Source organism: Dendrobates tinctorius, unplaced genomic scaffold, assembly GCF_039654945.1.
Source record: "Dendrobates tinctorius isolate UK_male_01 unplaced genomic scaffold, ASM3965494v1 ptg000102l, whole genome shotgun sequence".
NCBI classification, from domain to species: domain Eukaryota; kingdom Metazoa; phylum Chordata; class Amphibia; order Anura; family Dendrobatidae; genus Dendrobates; species Dendrobates tinctorius.
Genome location: NW_027361770.1, coordinates 6,398,543 through 6,416,577, shown reverse-complemented (window position 1 = coordinate 6,416,577; position 18,035 = coordinate 6,398,543). Strand labels below are relative to the sequence as shown.

General features: G+C 45.3%; 1 protein-coding gene across 4 annotated transcripts in view; it reads left to right on the top strand.

The window, feature by feature from the left end:
* COL15A1 (collagen type XV alpha 1 chain) overlaps nt 1-18,035 on the top strand; it is a 1,161,047-nt gene that overhangs the window by 1,090,322 nt on the left and 52,690 nt on the right. For all 4 annotated transcript variants that reach the window (XM_073587711.1, XM_073587710.1, XM_073587708.1 and 1 more), the window contains one exon: nt 17,664-17,723. In XM_073587711.1, coding sequence (XP_073443812.1) covers nt 17,664-17,723 — 60 coding nt within the window. The remainder of the gene's footprint in view (nt 1-17,663; nt 17,724-18,035) is intronic.

Genomic DNA, 18,035 nt, shown 5'->3' with positions numbered 1-18,035 from the left:
ACGGGTCGGTCAAATTCAAAAATTGACGACTTTAGCTAAAGTCGCGTTTCACTGATCGAAACCTGACCATAGCGTGAGGTCTGCCATGAGGTCGCCGAGCCGAGCGCCAAAGTCGCGTTTCAAATAATGCTTCCAGCGCCTTTTCTCAGCCAATGACGGAGGACGCACACTGTGGGCAACGCGATGACATGGGCAGCGACCACCACCATCTTAGAGAAGGGCATTGAAGTGATTGGCTGGCTTTGTGTGGCGTCACAGTGGCTATAAAGGCCGTGACCGCCGACCGCCATCTTACTTCTGCCGATCTTAGAATAGGGAGAGGTGCTGCTGCTGATTCTGAATAACGGAGAGCGTTAGGCAGGGAAGAAGAAAAAAAAATTGCTTCTGCTGATAGCGCTTTTCACTGTACAGTTAGTGTGCAGTGAAAGGGGAGGATTTTTGTTGTGTGCAGCAGCGCTGGTGGTGATTAGGCTGCCTTTTAAGGCTATCTGATAGCTGCATTGCTGTGTGCACACTGCTGTTCAAACTGCTTTTTTAAAAGCACTCCAACTTTTATTATTTTGTTCTGGTGAGTTACCGAGCGTTCATTTTTTCACACACCGTATAGCGGTGTACGCTCCTCACACACTACCTTGTACTGGCTGGTATCACGGACAAATACAAGCTATCTGTGTGTGACTCTGGAAAAACAAACCGAGGAGATTTTCCATTTTTCCAGACCTACACCTTATAGAGCTGTCCGCTTTTCAAACAGTTTCGTATATCTGCTGCTTGATCACGGTCAAAACTATACAGAGACAGCGTGTGTCACTCCGTATAAAAATAGACAGAGATTGACAATTATCCATACAGACACCGTATAGAGCTGTCCGATTCTCAAACAGTATTGTATATCTGCCGTTCGCATTACAGTCACATCTATACAGAGTCAGCGTGTGTGTGTAACACTCCGTAAATACATATACGGAGATTGTTAGTTACACAAAAAATGTATACAGCTGTACACTTTTGATACAGTTCCGTATATCTGCTTGTTGGATTACGGTCAAATACATACTGGGAGAGCGTCATTGACTAACAAAATATATACGTAGGTTTAAATTTTTTAATACACCTTACACAGCTGGACTCTCCTCATACAGTACCATCTCCCTGCTGGTATGTTTGGTACATTTTCCCAAACATGAGGAAGTGTGGTGGAAGAGGCTGTGAACGTGGGCAGGGGGGCACAGCTGGTAATGATGGTGGTGGTGCATTGGCTAGTTCTGGCAAAAGCACAATAGCAACTAAGGCAGGAGGTGTTGAGCCTGCATCATCGTCTGGCCCAAGAAGGCCTGTAAGGTTCCCTTTTCTTGGAGTAGGAAAACCGCTTTTAAAGCCGGAGCATCAGGAACAGGTTTTGGCATACATTGCCGAAGCAGCCTCCAGCTCTATTGCCTCCTCTTCTAAACGTTCGAAACCTGCATGCACGGAGTCGTCGATGCAGGGTCACCTTTCCTTCTGTCCTTCACCCTCACCAAAAGTGAAGGATGTGGCAGCACACACTTCAGATTACTCTATGGAGCTCTTTTCACATACCATGCCTGGGTTAATTAAAAATGGGGCCCATCATATACTGGAGCATTCCAAATGGGGGACATCAGACACTGGAGCAGCATTTAAGGGGCCCATTTTACACTGGAGCATTAGAAATGGAGCCCATTATATATGGAGCATTATTAGGGCCCATCATACACTGGAGCATCTTCCATGAGGCCCATCATATACTGGAGCATTCCAAATGGGGGACATCAGACACTGGAGCAGCATTTACGGGGCCCATTATACACCTGAAAATTAGAAATGGAGCCCATTATATATGGAGCATTATTAGGACCCATCATACACTGGAGCATCATCCATGAAGCCCATCATATACTGGAGCATTCCAGATTGGGGACATCAGACACTGGAGCAGCATTTACAGGGCCCATTATACACTGGAGCATTAGAAATGGAGCTCATTATATATGGAGCATTATTAGGGCATATCATACACTGGAGCATCATCCATGAGGCCCATCATATACTGGAGCATTATAAATGGGGCAGATCAGACACTGGAGCAGCATCTATGGGGCACATTATACACTGGAGCATTATAAATGGGGCCCATTATATATGGAGCATTATTTGGGCCCATCATACACTGCAGCCTCATCCATGAGGCCCATCATATACTGGAGCATTCCAGATTGGGGACATCAGACACTGGAACAGCATTTACAGGGCCCATTATACACTGGAGCATTAGAAATGGGGCCCATTATTTATGGAGCATTATTAGGGCTCATCATACACTGGAGCATCATCCATGGGGCCCTTCATATACTGGAGCATTCTAAATGGGGCAGATCAGACACTGGAGCAGCATCTATGGGGCACATTATACACTGGAGCATTAGAAATGTGGTCCATTATATATGGAGCATTATTAGGGCCCATCATACACTGCAGCCTCATCCATGAGGCCCATCATATACTGGAGCATTCCAGATTTGGGACATCAGACACTGGAGCAGCATTTACGGGGCCCATTATACACTGGAGCATTAGAAATAGAGCCCATTATATATGGAGCATTATTTGGGCCCATAAGACACTGGAGCATCATCCATGGGGCCCTTCATATACTGGAGCATTCTAAATGGGGCAGATCAGACACTGGAGCAGCATCTATGGGGCACATTATACACTGGAGCATTAGAAATGGGGCCCATTATATATGGAGCATTATTTGGGCCCATAACACACTGGAGCATTGTCCATAGGGACCATCATATACTGTAGCATTATGTGGAGCTTATCATATACTGTATGGAACATTATATGTGACCAATTATTCTGTATGGAGAAATATATGAGGCTCATTATTCTGTATGGCGCACAATGTGGTGGCCATAATACTGTATGGAGTAATATACTGTCCTTTTTTTGAGCTATTGTACAATTTAAAATAGATCAGTCATGTCATGTAAGCAGTGAAGTATTTGTCATTGTACTACACCTATATTTCTGTGCCGTATCGGAGCATCATGAGTTGTGGTATGTGTTAAAGGGGCGCACTGACACTCTTTGGCCCAGGGCACACGAAAACCTGGAGCCAGCCCTACCCCCCCACAACTTTAGCCAAATAACCCCCTGTTTTCAATGCGTAACTATTATTATGAAGTAAATTAAGGTTGACAAGCTTCAGTAATAAGAATTGATGTCGTTGGCACTGAAATGGGCACTGTAGGTGTGTTTACTGTCCTCCACTCCCTGCCGACTTTGCTTCCCCATTGACTTGCATTGGGTTTCGTGTTTCAGTCGGCTTCTGACTTTTCCATATCGTCGGCCGATTTCGTTCGACCTGACTTTTGTGAAAGTCGGGTTTCATGAAACCCGACTCAACCCTAAAAAAGGCAAAGTCGCTCATCTCTACTCAAAACACGTCCGCTGACTATTGGAGCTAATTTTCCATTCAAAAAGTCAAATGGCGCTCCTTCCCTTCCGGACCCTGCCGTGCACCCAAACAGTGGTTTATGACCACATATGAGGTATCGGTGTACTCAGTAGAAATTGCCCAACAAATTTTAGGATCCATTTTATTCTGTTGCCCATGTGAAAATGAAAAAATTTTATACTAAATTTTCTTTTAGTCTCATAAAAGAAAATTTTTGTTGGAAAAATTAAAATATCTATTTTTTCCTTCCACGTTGCTTCAGTTCCTGTGAAGCACCTGAAGGGTTAATAATCTTCTTGAATGTAGTTTTTAGTAGCTTGAGGGGTGCAGTTTTTAGAATGGTGTCACTTTTGGGTATTTTCTGCCATATAGACCCCTCAAAGTGACTTCAAATGTGAGGTGGTCCCTACAAAAAAATGGTTTTGTAAATTTTGTTTTAAAAATGAGAAATCGCTGGTCAACTTTTAACCCTTATAACTTCCTAACAAAAAAAAATTTGTTTCCAAAATGCTGATGTAAGGCTAAGTTCACATTTGCGCCGTTGTGCGCAGCGTTTCGAGCGCACATAAAACACATGAAAAAAACGCTTGCAAATGCTTTTAAATGCTGCGATATTTTGGCACATAAGGGGCGCATGACGACAAAAAAAACAGCGTTTGTATGCGATTTCAAGCGTTTTTCCATGCGCTTGCGTTTTTTTATGTGCATGGGTTGTCCTAGGTGTCACATTTCACACAACAAAAATCCTTGCAATATTCTTGCAACAGACTCCACCAATGGGACATCAGTGGGCGTGTGTTATGGGAATTCTTTATATAGACCCTGTTTACAGCCGAATTCTTCATATTTGCTTGCTTTTTCTCTTGTCAACATGGATCTGCGCTGGAAGAGTTTTCACTTTAACTTGGATCTGGACATCGCGATGGCTCAGGCTTATGCATTTGCTTGCCATCAACAAAGGGAGAGAGAGAGTCAGCGAAGACGGCAGCAGGGGCGTTTGTGGATACATCTGATTATTGAACTCCGGGAGAGCTGTGGAGCGTACCACACCCTCTACAGCAAGCTCCAGGAAAACCCGGAGAAATTTACTGATTATACCCGAATGTCCCAACAAAGCTTCAGGAATTTACTTGCTCGTGTTCAACAATCCATCCAGAGACAGGACACACAGCTCCGTCGTGCGATTACTCCGGAGGAACGGCTCCTGGTCACAGTACGGTACGTATTGCAAAACTAATGCTTGCATAATTTTCTTTGTTCTGACATGTACTATTCCAAAGCTGGCAGAAATATTGTTCTGCCATGTAGTAAACAAAAGGCTGCAGAATTATTTTTATGGCATTATTTTTTTGGGGGGGGTTTTGTTATAGAAAGCCATATACATAAATATTAATTTTTGTTCTTTCTCTGTTTCACAGATTCCTGTCTACTGGAGAGAGCCTCTCTTCACTCCACTTCCAGTACCGGATTGGAATATCCACCTTGTCGGGAATTGTTGCGGACACCTGCCGGGCTTTGTGGAACGTTCTCTGTCCTGAATTTATGCCCCTGCCCACCGCAGATAAGTGGATGGAAATAGCTAACAAATTCTGGACAGTCTGCAATTTCCCCAACTGTTTGGGAGTGGTGGATGGGAAACACATCCGGATAATCAAACCCAAAAGAACAGGCTTGCAGTACTGCAACTACAAAAAGTACTTTTCGACAGTACTCATGGCCATTGCGGATGCAGACTGTGTGTTTGTTGCAGTGGACATTGGGGTATTTGGCCGTGGGAATGACTCCCAGGCTTTTAAGAACTCGGACATGGGTCGGAAGTTGTATGGCAATCATTTCAATTTCCCCATGCCACAGCCTCTTCCCAACACTGAAGGTCCATTTGTAATGGTTGGGGATGAGGCCTTTCAAATGTGCCAAAACCTGCTTAAACCCTACTCCAGCCGGGACTTGGACCACACCAAAAAAATCTTTAATTACAGACTGACCAGGGCAAGAAGAACTGTAGAGTGTGCCTTCGGTATTCTTGTCTCCAGATGGCGAATTCTCGCAACAGCCATTAATCTGAAACTGGGAATAGTGGATGTCGTGGTGAAGGCGTGTGTGGTTCTTCATAATTTTGTGATGGCCAAAGAGCACCCTAAATTTGAACTGGATGAACCTGCTGCAAACCCATTGCCTGAATTCAATCAGCACCCTCTCAGGTCATCCGTTGAAGTTGGCCAAATGAGGGACCAATTTGCGGCCTACTTTATATCAGATGTAGGATGGGTGGAATGGCAAGATCAAATGTTGTAAAGATTTTTTCTTGTGTGTATGTTAATAAAAATCCTGTTTTGATACCTGTACCGAGTGCACTCTTTTTGTATACACTACAATACAATTATCAACTGCCCAGGTGTACCAGTGAATTCATGATGCTGTGTCTTTTGCATCATGAATTTACTAGTACTCCTGACCAGGTGACTATACATACACACAAGTTGTATGAGCTTTATCAACTCTCCAGTTTGTGTTCAATTTACAGCGACGGTGGAGACAATACAACTAATATTTGTGTCACCTGGCCTGATGTTACAAATAATGATGTGGGGATGCACTAGCATCCTTTGCTCTTTATGACACCTGACCATGTGACTCTAAATATTATTTGTAGGATCACCACTGTGGCTTGAGTTTGAACACAGACTGGAGAGGTAATAAAGTTTATACAACTTCTACAATCCCCAAGCCTGGTGTCATGTTTAAGTGAGGACGCAAAAAATAACACATCCTGAATTCAGAATGTTATCACACCTGGCCAGGTGATTACACATATGAGTTAAACTGCAGCATTGCTCCAGTCTGCATGAAATAGATTATGCAGACTGAAGTGATGCTGCAGGTTAAACTCATATGTGTATTCACCTGGCCAGGTGTGATAAATAGCTATGATACGAGGCCACAGTATTGTAGATATGACGTGTATTTTCCCCATCATCTCCTCAGTTCATTCACCACACACTGAATAGAAGATGTGGTTAATTACACGGTATATCTAGAATCCCCTGGCCTTGTGTCACAAAAAGTAAATTGAAGATCGTAAAAACACACCATCCTCAATTAACTTTTTATAATACCTGGCAAGGTAACAATAGATATGCCTTGCAATCAACACCACCCTCTATTCAGTCTGTGCAATATTAGCAGACTGAAGACAGTAATGGTGGTGAAAATACAAGTCATAAATTTGTGTTTTTGACTACACATCTCCAGGAATGACACATATGTTATGTCAAAAACGCAAAGTGTATGGCGCAGTGTGTGCACAGCACAGTGTGTGTAGGTGGCAAAATACTCAAAACAAACAGTTTTATGGTAAACGATAATTTGACTTTTATTTTAAAAAAAAAAAACAATTTTATTGTGAATGACGGTAGGGGAAGGTGGGTGCACTTTGGGGGTGTGGCGAGATGAGGAACGGCTGGAAGGCGAGGAAGGGGTTCTATGGGAAGGGGCGACGAATGTAGTGGGGGAAGGGAGCTCAGGGATGGAACTGGAGGCAGGGTGAGACACATTACAAGGAGAGGGGGTAGCCACAGACAAAGTCTTTTTTTTATTTTTCATTTTCTTTGTCACTGGAGTCTCCTGGCTGGAATGCCTTAAAGTGCTAGACCGCCTGGAGCTGCTGGACCTTGGCCTTGAGTCAAAAAAGAGGGAATGAGGGTCATCCCTCTGATGATGATGCTTGGTGGTGGCAGTGGTGGTGCTCCTATGAAGAGGAGCTCTGACGGTGCTCCGAGCAGGATGCGGAGTTGTGGGAGTTCTCATAGGAGGAGGAGCGCTACAGGAGTGGTGGCGGTGATCCTAGTCGGAGAAGTGGTAGCGGTGCTCCGATCTGGATGAGGAGTGGTGGCGGTGCTCATAGACAGAGAATATGCGGCAGTGGTCCCAGAAGGTGGTGAGGTGGCGGTGCTCCAAGATGGTGGTGCTGTGGCGGTGTTCAAAGTAGGTGGAGCGGTGCCAGTGGTGGTGCTCCTAGGAGGAGTGGTGGCGGTGCTCCTTGGAGGAGAATAGGTGGCAGTGCTCCAAGCAGGTGGTGCAGTGGCGGTGCTCCAAGCAGGTGGTGCAGTGGCGGTGCTCCAAGATGCTGTAGCAGGTGGTGTTGTGGCGGTGGTGGTGCTCCAAGATGGTGGAGCAGGTGAAGTGGTGGCGGTGGTGGTACTCCAAGATGGTAGAGCAGGTGAAGCGGTGTCGGTGGTGGTGCTCCAGACAGGAGCAGCACTTACCACGGTGGTTGCGGGGGAGTGTCCAGCAGCACTCGGGGAAGTGTAGTGGTGTCCGGCTTGGCTTTGAATGCAGGTGGCCGTGCAGTGGTATGCAGCAGAAGTCGGTAGTATGGTGAAGCGAGTCAGTGGTGGCACATTTGGAAATGACACCACTGACTGCTGCACGTACTGATTCTGCTGCATAGCCTGCAAGTAAGCATTGTTGCAGGCCTGCATCACATGCAGCTGTTGATCAGGACTAAGGTGTTCTGCCATGGCCCGTTCAATTTTGTTGAAAAAATGGTGAGCTGGTCTGTTGAGATCGGCCTCCAGACGGTCAAGGCGACTCTCGCCAGAGTGGAAGCAGTGGTCCATGTGGGTAAAACAACGTTCCATTAGGGCAAAACCGCTTTCCACTCTGTCTGACAGCGCCTTGAGGCTCATCTGAAAGACCAAGCCCAAGTGCACAAACTCGGGCATGACATTCCTGTCCACGGCCCTCTGCCACTGGCGGGAAGTGCCCGCATAACCAGTGGCAGAGACCTGGGACAGGAGAACACCTGATTGACCAGCTTCCTGGTCACCAGCTGTCTGTGTTGCTGACCTGCAAGATGCTTCCTGGCTGTCGGATGGCTGGGACGGGTCCAAGGTCGTTCGATGAAGGACCGCTCCAGGGACAGGTTGCAGGGTGCTGCTCCAGGAGCTGTGGAAAGAAAAGAAAAACATTACTGTCATGCATTTACAAGAAGCAACTGCTGAGGAATAGAAAAGCACAGATTAAAAAAAAGAAGGAAAAAAATATACGCTCTGCTGGCAAGGACCGGTCTTAGGAATGCCAACTCCCGATGATATCGGTATTTTCTTGTGGTCCTTGTCGCTGAACCACTGCGAACCTGTCCCTTAAAACGAGCATCCCTGTTGAAGCGGTCCTTCATTAAGTGCCAACGGGTTCTGACTTTGTTCACTGTGGGGAAAAAAAATTAAACAATGCACTGAAGACAAAATCTGAATCATCACACACACCTGAGTGAACATGGCAAACATTCAATGCGGCACAATACAGCAATACAATACACAATGCAGTCACTGTTGATCATGAAAATACTGTTGTGTTTCCTGCTACAATATATCTAGCAGGAAACATAACAGTGTCATCAGGAACAATAGTCAATGCGGCACAATACAATAGACAATGCACTCACTGTTGATCATGAGAACACTTGTGTTTCCTGCTAGAATATATCTAGCAGGAAACACAACAGTGTCATCAGGAACAATAGTCAATGCAGCACAATACAGCAATACAATACACAATGCACTCACTGTTGATCATGAGAACACTGATGTTTCCTGCTAGAACATATCTAGCAGGAAACACAACAGTGTCATCAGGAACAATAGTCAATGCGGCACAATACAGCAATACAATACACAATGCAGTCACTGTTGGGCATGATAACACAATTGTGTACCATGTTGTAATATATCCAGCATGCCACACAACTGTATGTGTTATCACGCCCAAAAGTCAATGCGGCACAACAGAGCAATACAATACACAATACACTCACTGTTGGGCATGATAACACAATTGTGTACCATGCTGGAATATATCCAGCCTGCCACACAACTGTGTCATCACGCCCAAGGTGACTGCGGCATCACAGAGCATTGAAATACTTACGAAAACCCTTGCGGACCCTGGCACAGGCCTTGTCCCAGTCATCCATCAGCGCAGAGGCCACCACATTCCATAGCGTCCGGGTCACCGTCGTTTCCGCGTGCTGCGGATCACGGCTGTCCCACAACGGGACACGCTCCTAGACAAGCCGAATCAGGACGTCGTTGTCAAGATAGATGTCTTCATCCCGTTGTGGAACCTAGAAAAAAAAAACATTACAATCTTGGAAAAATTGGAGAAGGAAAAAGATAGAAAAATATACAGAAAAGAAGAAAGATTGAAGATGAAAATCAAGACAGAAGCAGGAGAAAAAAAAAACTTGCCGCCTCCCCGCCGGTACTTGACGTGGCTGCTCCTGCACTGCCAACTCTGATGCCGTGTCCGAAGATGTCTGAAAAATAACAAAAATTATTGTACACGTGTATATAAAAACAGCTATACTTGCCCAAACTCTAGGGAAGGAAGATACTCACCTCACGCTCTGCTTGGGCCAGTTCTTGCCGGGATGGTGTATATTCTGATTCAGAAGACATGCTGCAATAAAAAAAATATAAGGCATCAGTACATAATACATTAAAGGACAGGCAGGCATTAGGTTTAAGAATACTCACATTCTTGCTGCTTTAGCTGGGATCAAAATTCTGTCTCTTTTTCTGTAGATGTCTGCTCTCCTCCAGCCTGTCTGTAGAGTATTGTTCTGCCAGTGAACACACCTTCTTTTATCTCCACAACCCACAAACAATGTTCCTTTGTGTAGGAGGTGGTTTAACCAGTGTCTAGACATTGTTTACTCAAAAATCGCACACGCTCAAAAGCACTGCCGTGCGCATGACCAAGCGCACGCCCGCAATCCCATAGACTTTAATGTGATTTTTTGGCGCTTTCCGTGCGCACGAGTGTGCATGCACTTTTTTGACGAGGTTGGACGGAACAAAAAATGCAACATGTAGCGTCTAGCGCGTCTGGGCACACACCTGGAAAAAGCGCAGCACATGAAAACGCTGATGAACGCGTGCAAGTGCTAGACCATGCGCCCGCTGTTAACCCCTTCCCGACCTGTGACACAGCGTATGCATCATGAAAGTCGGTGCCAATCCGACCCATGACGCATACCCTGTGTCATGACTTCAAAGCCCCCCTGCGGGTCGGGTGACCGGGGTCAATGAAAGGTCACCTGACCCGCAGATACAAGGGGCTTTGTAATTCACCACAAGAGGCGTGGCTTCGCCCCCCACGTGGCTACTATCGCTCTGATTGGCTGTTAAAAGTGAAACAGCCAATCAGAGCGATAGTAATATTTCATCAATGAAAATTGATGAAATATTACAATCCAGCCATGGCCGATGCTGCAGTAGCATCGGACATGGCTGGAGACACCGATTCGGCCCCCCCACCGGCGATCGCCCCCCCGCCACTGAATGAAAGCGGCGATCTGCCGCCGCTGTCATCATCTGCCCCCCTCCCATTCCCTCCACTCCCCGACAGCTTCCGATCCCCCCCCGGTACCTTCTGAGTCCTCCTGTCGCTCCAGGTGTCCGGCTCATGGGCGCCGCCATCTTGCAAAATGGCGGGCGCATGCGCAGTGCTCTCGCCCGAATCTGCCGGCTGCAGATTCCATTCTTTCATTTTGATCAATCTCACAGTGATCAAAATGAAATAAAAAGTAAATAAACCCCCCGATAATCACCCCCATAGGTAGGCACAACTAATAAAATAAAGAAAATATATATTTTTTTTTCCATTAGGGTTAGGGTTGGAAAGAGGGTTAGGGTTAGGGTTGGAAAGAGGGTTAGGATTGGAAATAGGGTTAGGGTTGGAATTAGGGTTAGGGTTGGAATTAGGGTTAGGGTGGAATTAGGGTTAGGGTTGGAATTAGGGTTAGAATTAGGGTTAGGGTTGGAATTAGCGTTAGGCTTGTGGTTAGGGTCATGGTTAGGGTTGGGATTAGGGTTAGGGGTGTGTTGGGGTTAGGGTTATGGTTAGGGTTGGGATTAGGGTTAGGGATGTGTTGGGGTTAGGGCTGTGGTTAGGGGTGTGTTGGGGTTAGGGTTGAAGTTAGAATTGATGGGTTTCCACTGTTTAGGCACATCAGGGGGTCTCCAAACGCGACATGGTGCAACCATTGATTCCAGCCAATTTTGCGTTCAAAAAGTCAAACGGTGCTCCCTCCCTACTCCCTGGGGTTAGAGTTGGGATTAGGGTTAGGGGTGTGTTGAGGTTAGGGTTGTGGTAAGGGTTATGATTAGGGTTGGGATTAGGGTTAGAGGTGTGTTGTGGTTAGGGTTGGAGTCAGAATTGAGAGGGTTCCACTGTTTAGGCACATCACGGGGTCTCCAAATGCGACATGGCGCCACCATTTATTCGAGCCAATTTTGCGTTCAAAAAGTCAAACAGTGCTCCCTCCATTCTGAACCCCGACGTGTGCCCAAACAGTGGTTTACCCCAACATATGGGGTATCAGCGTACTCAAGAAAAATTGCACAACAACTTTTGGGGACTAATTTCTCCTGTTACCCTTGGGAATATAAAAAATTGGGGGCTAAAAAGCTATTTTTGTGGAAAAAAATGATTTTTTCATTTTCATGTCTCTGCACTATAAACTTCTGTGAAGCACTTGGGGGTTCAAAGTGCTCACAACACATCTACATAAGTTCCTTGGATGTCCAGTTTCCAAAATGGGGTCACTTGTGGGGGTTTCCGCTGTTTAGGCACATCAGGGGCTCTGCAAACGTAATGAAGACTGCAGACTATTCCATCAAAGTCTGCATTTCAAAACGTCACTACTTCCATTCCGAGCCCTGACATGTGCCCAAACAATGGTTCCCCCCCACATATGGGGTACCAGCGTACTCAGGACAAACTGGACAACAACCTTTGGGGTCCAATTTCTCCTGTTTCTCCTGTTTTTGAGGAAAAAAAATGATTTTTTATTTTCATTTTCATGGCTCTGCGTTATAAACTTCTGTGAAGCACTTGGGGGTTCAAGGTGCTCACCACACATCTAGGCAAGTTCCTTTTGGGGTCTAGTTTACAAAATGGGGTCACTTGTGGTGGGTTTCCACAGTTTAGGTACTTCAGGGGCTCTGCAAATGGAACATGACGCCCGCAGACCATGCCATCCAAGTCAGCATTTCAAAATGTCACTACTTCCCTTCCGAGCCCCGACGTGTGCCCAAACAGTGGTTCCTACCACATATGGAGTACCAGCGTACTCAGGACAAACTGTGCAACAACAATTTTTGGGGTCCAATTTATCCTGTTACCCTTGTGAAAAAAAAATTGCGGGCTAAAAATCTTTTTTTTTTGAGGAAAAAAAATGATTTTTTATTTTCACGGCTCTGCGTTATAAACTTCTGTGAAGCACTTGGAGGTTCAAAGTGCTCACTATGCATCTAGATAAGTTCCTTAGGGGTCTAGTTTCCAAAATGGGGTCACTTGTGGGGAAGCTCCAAAGTTTAGGCACACGGGATCTCCAAACACGACATGGTGTCCGCTAACGATTGGAGCTAATTTTAATTTCAAAAAGTCAAATGGCGCTCCTTCCCTTCTGAGCCCTGCCGTGCGCCCAAACAGTGGTTCCCCCCACACACATGGGGTACCAGCGTACTCAGGACAAACTGGACAACAACTTTTGTGTTCCAATTTCTCCTGTTACCCTTGTGAAAATAAAAAATAGCGTGCTAAAAAATCATTTTTGAGGAAAAAAATTATTTTTTATTTTCACTGCTCTACGTTATAAACTTTTTGTGACGCACTTGGAGGTTCAAAGTGCTCACTACACATCTAGATAAGTTCCTTAAGGGGTCTAGTTTCCAAAATGGTGTCACTTGTGGGGGAGCTCCAATGTTTAGGTACATAGGGGCTCTCCAAACGAGACATAGTGTCCAATAACGATTGGAGCTAATTTTCCATTCAAAAAGTCAAATGATGCTTCTTCCCTTCTGGACCCTGCCGTGCGCCCAAACAGTGGTTTATGAGGTAGTGGTGTGCTCAGGAGAAATTGCCCAACAAACTTTAGGATCCATTTTTCCTGTTGCCCATGTGGAAATGAAAAAACTGAGGCTAAAAGATAATTTTTGTGAAAAAAAAGTACTTTTTTTTTTTATGGCTCAATTTGTGAAGCACCTGGGGGTTCAAAGTGAGCACTATGCATCTAGATAAGTTCCTTGGGGGGTCTAGTTTCCAAAATGGGGTCACTTGTGGGGAAGCTCCAGTGTTTAGGCACACAGCGACTCTCCAAAGATGACATAGCAAGCGCTAAATATTCCAGCATATTTTCCATTCAAAAAGTCAAATGTGCTCTTCTGAGCCCTGCCGTGCGCCCAAACAGTGGTTTATGACCACATATGAGGTATCGGTGTACTCAGGAGAAATTGTCCAACAAATTTTAAGATCCATTTTATCCTGTTGCCCATGTGAAAATGAAAAAAATGATGCTAAAAGAAAATTTGTGTTGGAAAAATTAAAATGTCCATTTTTTCCTTCCACATTGCTTTAGTTCCTGTGAAGCACCTGAAGGGTTAATAATCTTCTAGAATGTAGTTTTGAGTAGCTTGAGGGGTGCAGTTTTTAGAATGGTGTCACTTTTGGGTATTTTCTGCCATATAGACCCCTCAAACTGACTTCAAATGTGAGGTGGTCTCTAAAAAAAAATGGTTTTGTAAATTTTGTTGTAAAAATGAGAAATCGCTGGTCAACTTTTAACCCTTATTACTTCTTAACAAAAAAAATTTTTTTTTTCCAAAATTGTGCTGATGTAAAGTAGACATGTGGGAAATGTTATTTAGTAACTATTTTGTGTCACGTAACTCTCTAGTTTAACAGAATAAAAATTCAAAATTTGAAAATTGCAAAATTTTCAAAATTTTCACCAAATTTCTGATTTTTCCACAAATAAATGCAAAAATTATCGACCTAAATTTACCACTAACATGAAGCCCAATATGTCACAAAAAACAGTCTCAGAATCGCTAGGATGCATTGAAGCGTTCCAGAGTTATTACCTCATAAAGAGACACTGGTCAGAATTGCAAAAAATGGCCAGGTCATTAAGGTCAAAATAGGCTGGGTCATGAAGGGGTTAAAGGGAATCTGTCACCACTTTTTTCGCATATCATGTAAAAATATCATTCAATTCAGTGTCACCTATGCATTATTCCAGTACTTTTGATACTCCTTGACTCCCCACCTTGATCAATAATTACCGTTTATATTCCTCCCGCGGTGTATGTAAATCTGCTCGGTCTGGTCCGATGGGCGGGGCTTATTGTCCGTCTCTCTCCCCCTCCTGTCTTGCTTTACGCATTTCTTTCTTGTAATTCCTGCATTCGCGTACTGTTACCGCGCATGCGCAATCAAATAGCCTTTCGTGCGTGCGCAGTATGCTTTGCCCAACAGTGCGCAAAGCATAAAATTAGTATTGCACATGCGCCGGTATACGCCATTACGTACTATGGCCTGGAAGTATTGCGATGCGAGAGGGAACACACAATTTGCATCGCAATACTTCTGGGTCTTTAGTCGCATGTGACTAATAATCATTTTGCTCTTACATCTGTAAGTACATGTCTGTACATGTCCCCGCTTAATTGTAAAGTGCTGCGGAATATGTTGGCGCTATATAAATAAAAATTATTATTATAATTATTATTATTATTACATCAGGTGATTACTGACCTATTTAAATGAGCCAATAATCAGGAAGATGCCCTCTTAACAATCACACATTTCAAGATTATTGGCTCATCTAAATTGGCCATAATTCAGTGGCTTTTGGCTATGCAGCTCCGCAACACAAACCATTTTGATTGTGTGCTGCTGACCTGTACTTACACTATCTAGAGAGCAAGATTACAGAAGTTACAAGATGTGGGCCTGTGTTCTTAAAAATGCCAGGGACGAATTTCAGTCCCACTCCAGCCCTGCTGTGTACAATGCTGAAAGGGCACGCAGCACCAGGCTGTTTAAGCATGCTTCACCAGACTGTTATGGCAATGTGCACTTGATTTTAAGGGCACGCTGCACCAGGCTGTTGGAGCACGCTGTACCATGCTGTTGGGTCGCGCTGCACCAGGTTGCTAGGTCACACTGCACCAGGTTGTTAGGTCACGCTGCACCAGGCTGTTAGGTCACGCTGCACCAGGCTGTTAGGTCACGCTGCACCAGGTTGTTAGGTCACGCTGCACCAGGTTGTTAGGTCACGCTACAACAGGCTGTTAGGGCTCATTGCAACATCCTGTTAGAGTACACTTCAACAGGCTGCTATGGCACTATACACCACACTGTTAGGGCACTCTGCATCAGGCTGTTGGGTCACGCTGCATCAGGCTGTTGGGTCACGCTGCATCAGCCTGTTGGGTCACGCAGCAACAGGCTGTTGGGTCACGCAGCAACAGGCTGTTGGGTCACGCAGCAACAGGCTGTTGGGTCACGCAGCAACAGGCTGTTGGGTCACGCAGCAACAGGCTGTTGGGTCACGCAGCAACAGGCTGTTGGGTCACGCAGCAACAGGCTGTTGGGTCACGCAGCAACAGGCTGTTGGGTCACGCAGCAACAGGCTGTTGGGTCACGCAGCAACAGGCTGTTAGAGCACGATGCACCAGGCTGCTAGAGTACACTGCAACAGGCTGTCAGGGCATGCTGCAACAGGCTGCTATGGCACTTTACACCACGCTGTTAGGGCAAGCTGCATCAGGCTGTGGGGTCACGCAGTGTAGGGGAAGTGGACTGATGTACAGACGTCTGCAGTGGGAAGGTAAAGGTATACTGTTCTTTAGGTGGATTGTTGCAGTTGTAGATGGGAGACAGCTTGAGATAGGAGAGATGGGTGTAGTACTGCAGTTTGGCCACAAGATGGGAGTAGAGAGTTGTGAGCAAAGGACTGAACATCAGCTTAGGGCTATGAAACCGCACAGTCATGGGGGGCGGGGTTACAAGAACTCTAGGGGGAATTCCCAGGGAGGGGGATAAAAGGAGGCTGGAGAGTTCTAGAAGCGTTCAGTCCAGGGAGAGGAGCTGAGGAGGAGAGAAGACCTAAGGAGGAGAAGTACAGTGAAGAAGCTCCAGAGGGGACTGACAGCTGAGACAGTCAGGGGGGTGGCCCTGACAGGAGAAGCCGCAGACGGAGAGACAAGAGAAGCCGCAGATGGAGAGAGCCTGGGGGTACCACAAGACGGACGGACTCGGGTAGGCGAAATGCTGTATTGGTAGGCCTAGGGCAGCTGCATTGAAAGAGCCGTGAGGGCCGTCATACAGAAGTAAGGAGGAAGCGAAGGCACCTGGGCATGTGTGCGGAGAGTGTCTAGCTGCTGCTGTATGTTGCTGCAGTCGTCAAGAGGATGGCCAAAAAAGAGGACCTGTTGGACGCACTTCAGTCTCCGTCTCAGTCTGTGCGTGGCGGTAAGAGGACCACCCCCCGGTCGGCTCGACCTACCTACAGCAGCACCAGGCTGTTGGAGCACGATGCACCAGGCTGCTAGAGTACGCTGCAACAGGCTGCTATGGCATTCTACATCATGCTATTAGGGCACACTGCACCAGACTGCTGTGCACACTCCAGCAGGCTTTTAGAGCATGCTTCACTGTACACCAGGTTCAGAATAAAATGGTGGTGAAACCTGTGATCCCGCATTTATACAAGCCAGGTTATGGCCCCGGAAGTGCCCACAGTTTAAAAGCTTGTTGATTGGCTGCACTGCAACTTTTCAACAAACTTTATTTGGCACCAAACCTGAACAGTAAAACAGACTTCCGGGAAAAAGTCCCTGTTTGTAGTTCCGCACCAGATCCTTGGTGTCCGGTGCAAGCCCCGAACTTTACAATTTGTGTTCCCTCATCCCTAATAACTAAATTTCTGCTGATACACATGCAGATAAAATCTTATTCTAGATGAGTTCCTCTCAGCTTAATGGCACAATCCTTATTGTGTTTGCCACTGGGATGACTTTGTCCAGTAAAATTCCTTTTAATTGAAAGATCAAATGTTTGCATATAGCAATTGTATAATTCTACAAATAAAATTAGTACAAAACAAAAGGAAACGAGTTATCAAATTCATGCTGCCCGAACCATCAAACAATTGCAGCCAAGCATGTTTTACTCTGAAACATTGCAGTATTTCATACTACCTAGATGTATGAAAAACAAAACTATATGTTAGATGAATCTTAGTTTGTGAAGACAAAAAAGTGGAAAGCTGTGTAGTGTGCAAGAATTTGAAAGCATACATGTAAACTATAGCCTTTCATCTTTACAGGGATATCAACCTTTTCCTGCCTTAACACCAGGTATAAACACAGACTATGAGAGACCAAATGTGAGTATGGGAATTGTTTTGCTTTGTAAAGATTCCACAAATGTGACGTCATTTGACAAATGTGTGTCTTACATGTGACAAATTTTGTTCTCTATTCTTGAGGACAGAAGTATGCACATACAGTATAGTATATGCTTATTAAATTTGATAACTGTGAATGGTATTATTTTATGTGTTAAAGAGAATCTGTCACCAGATTTTTGTTGCCATATCTAAGAGCAGTATAAAGTAGGGATATATACCTTGGTTCTTAATGGTTGGTCACTTATTCCACTTTTTGCTGTAGTTTTAATAAATCCTCTTATTGATGAG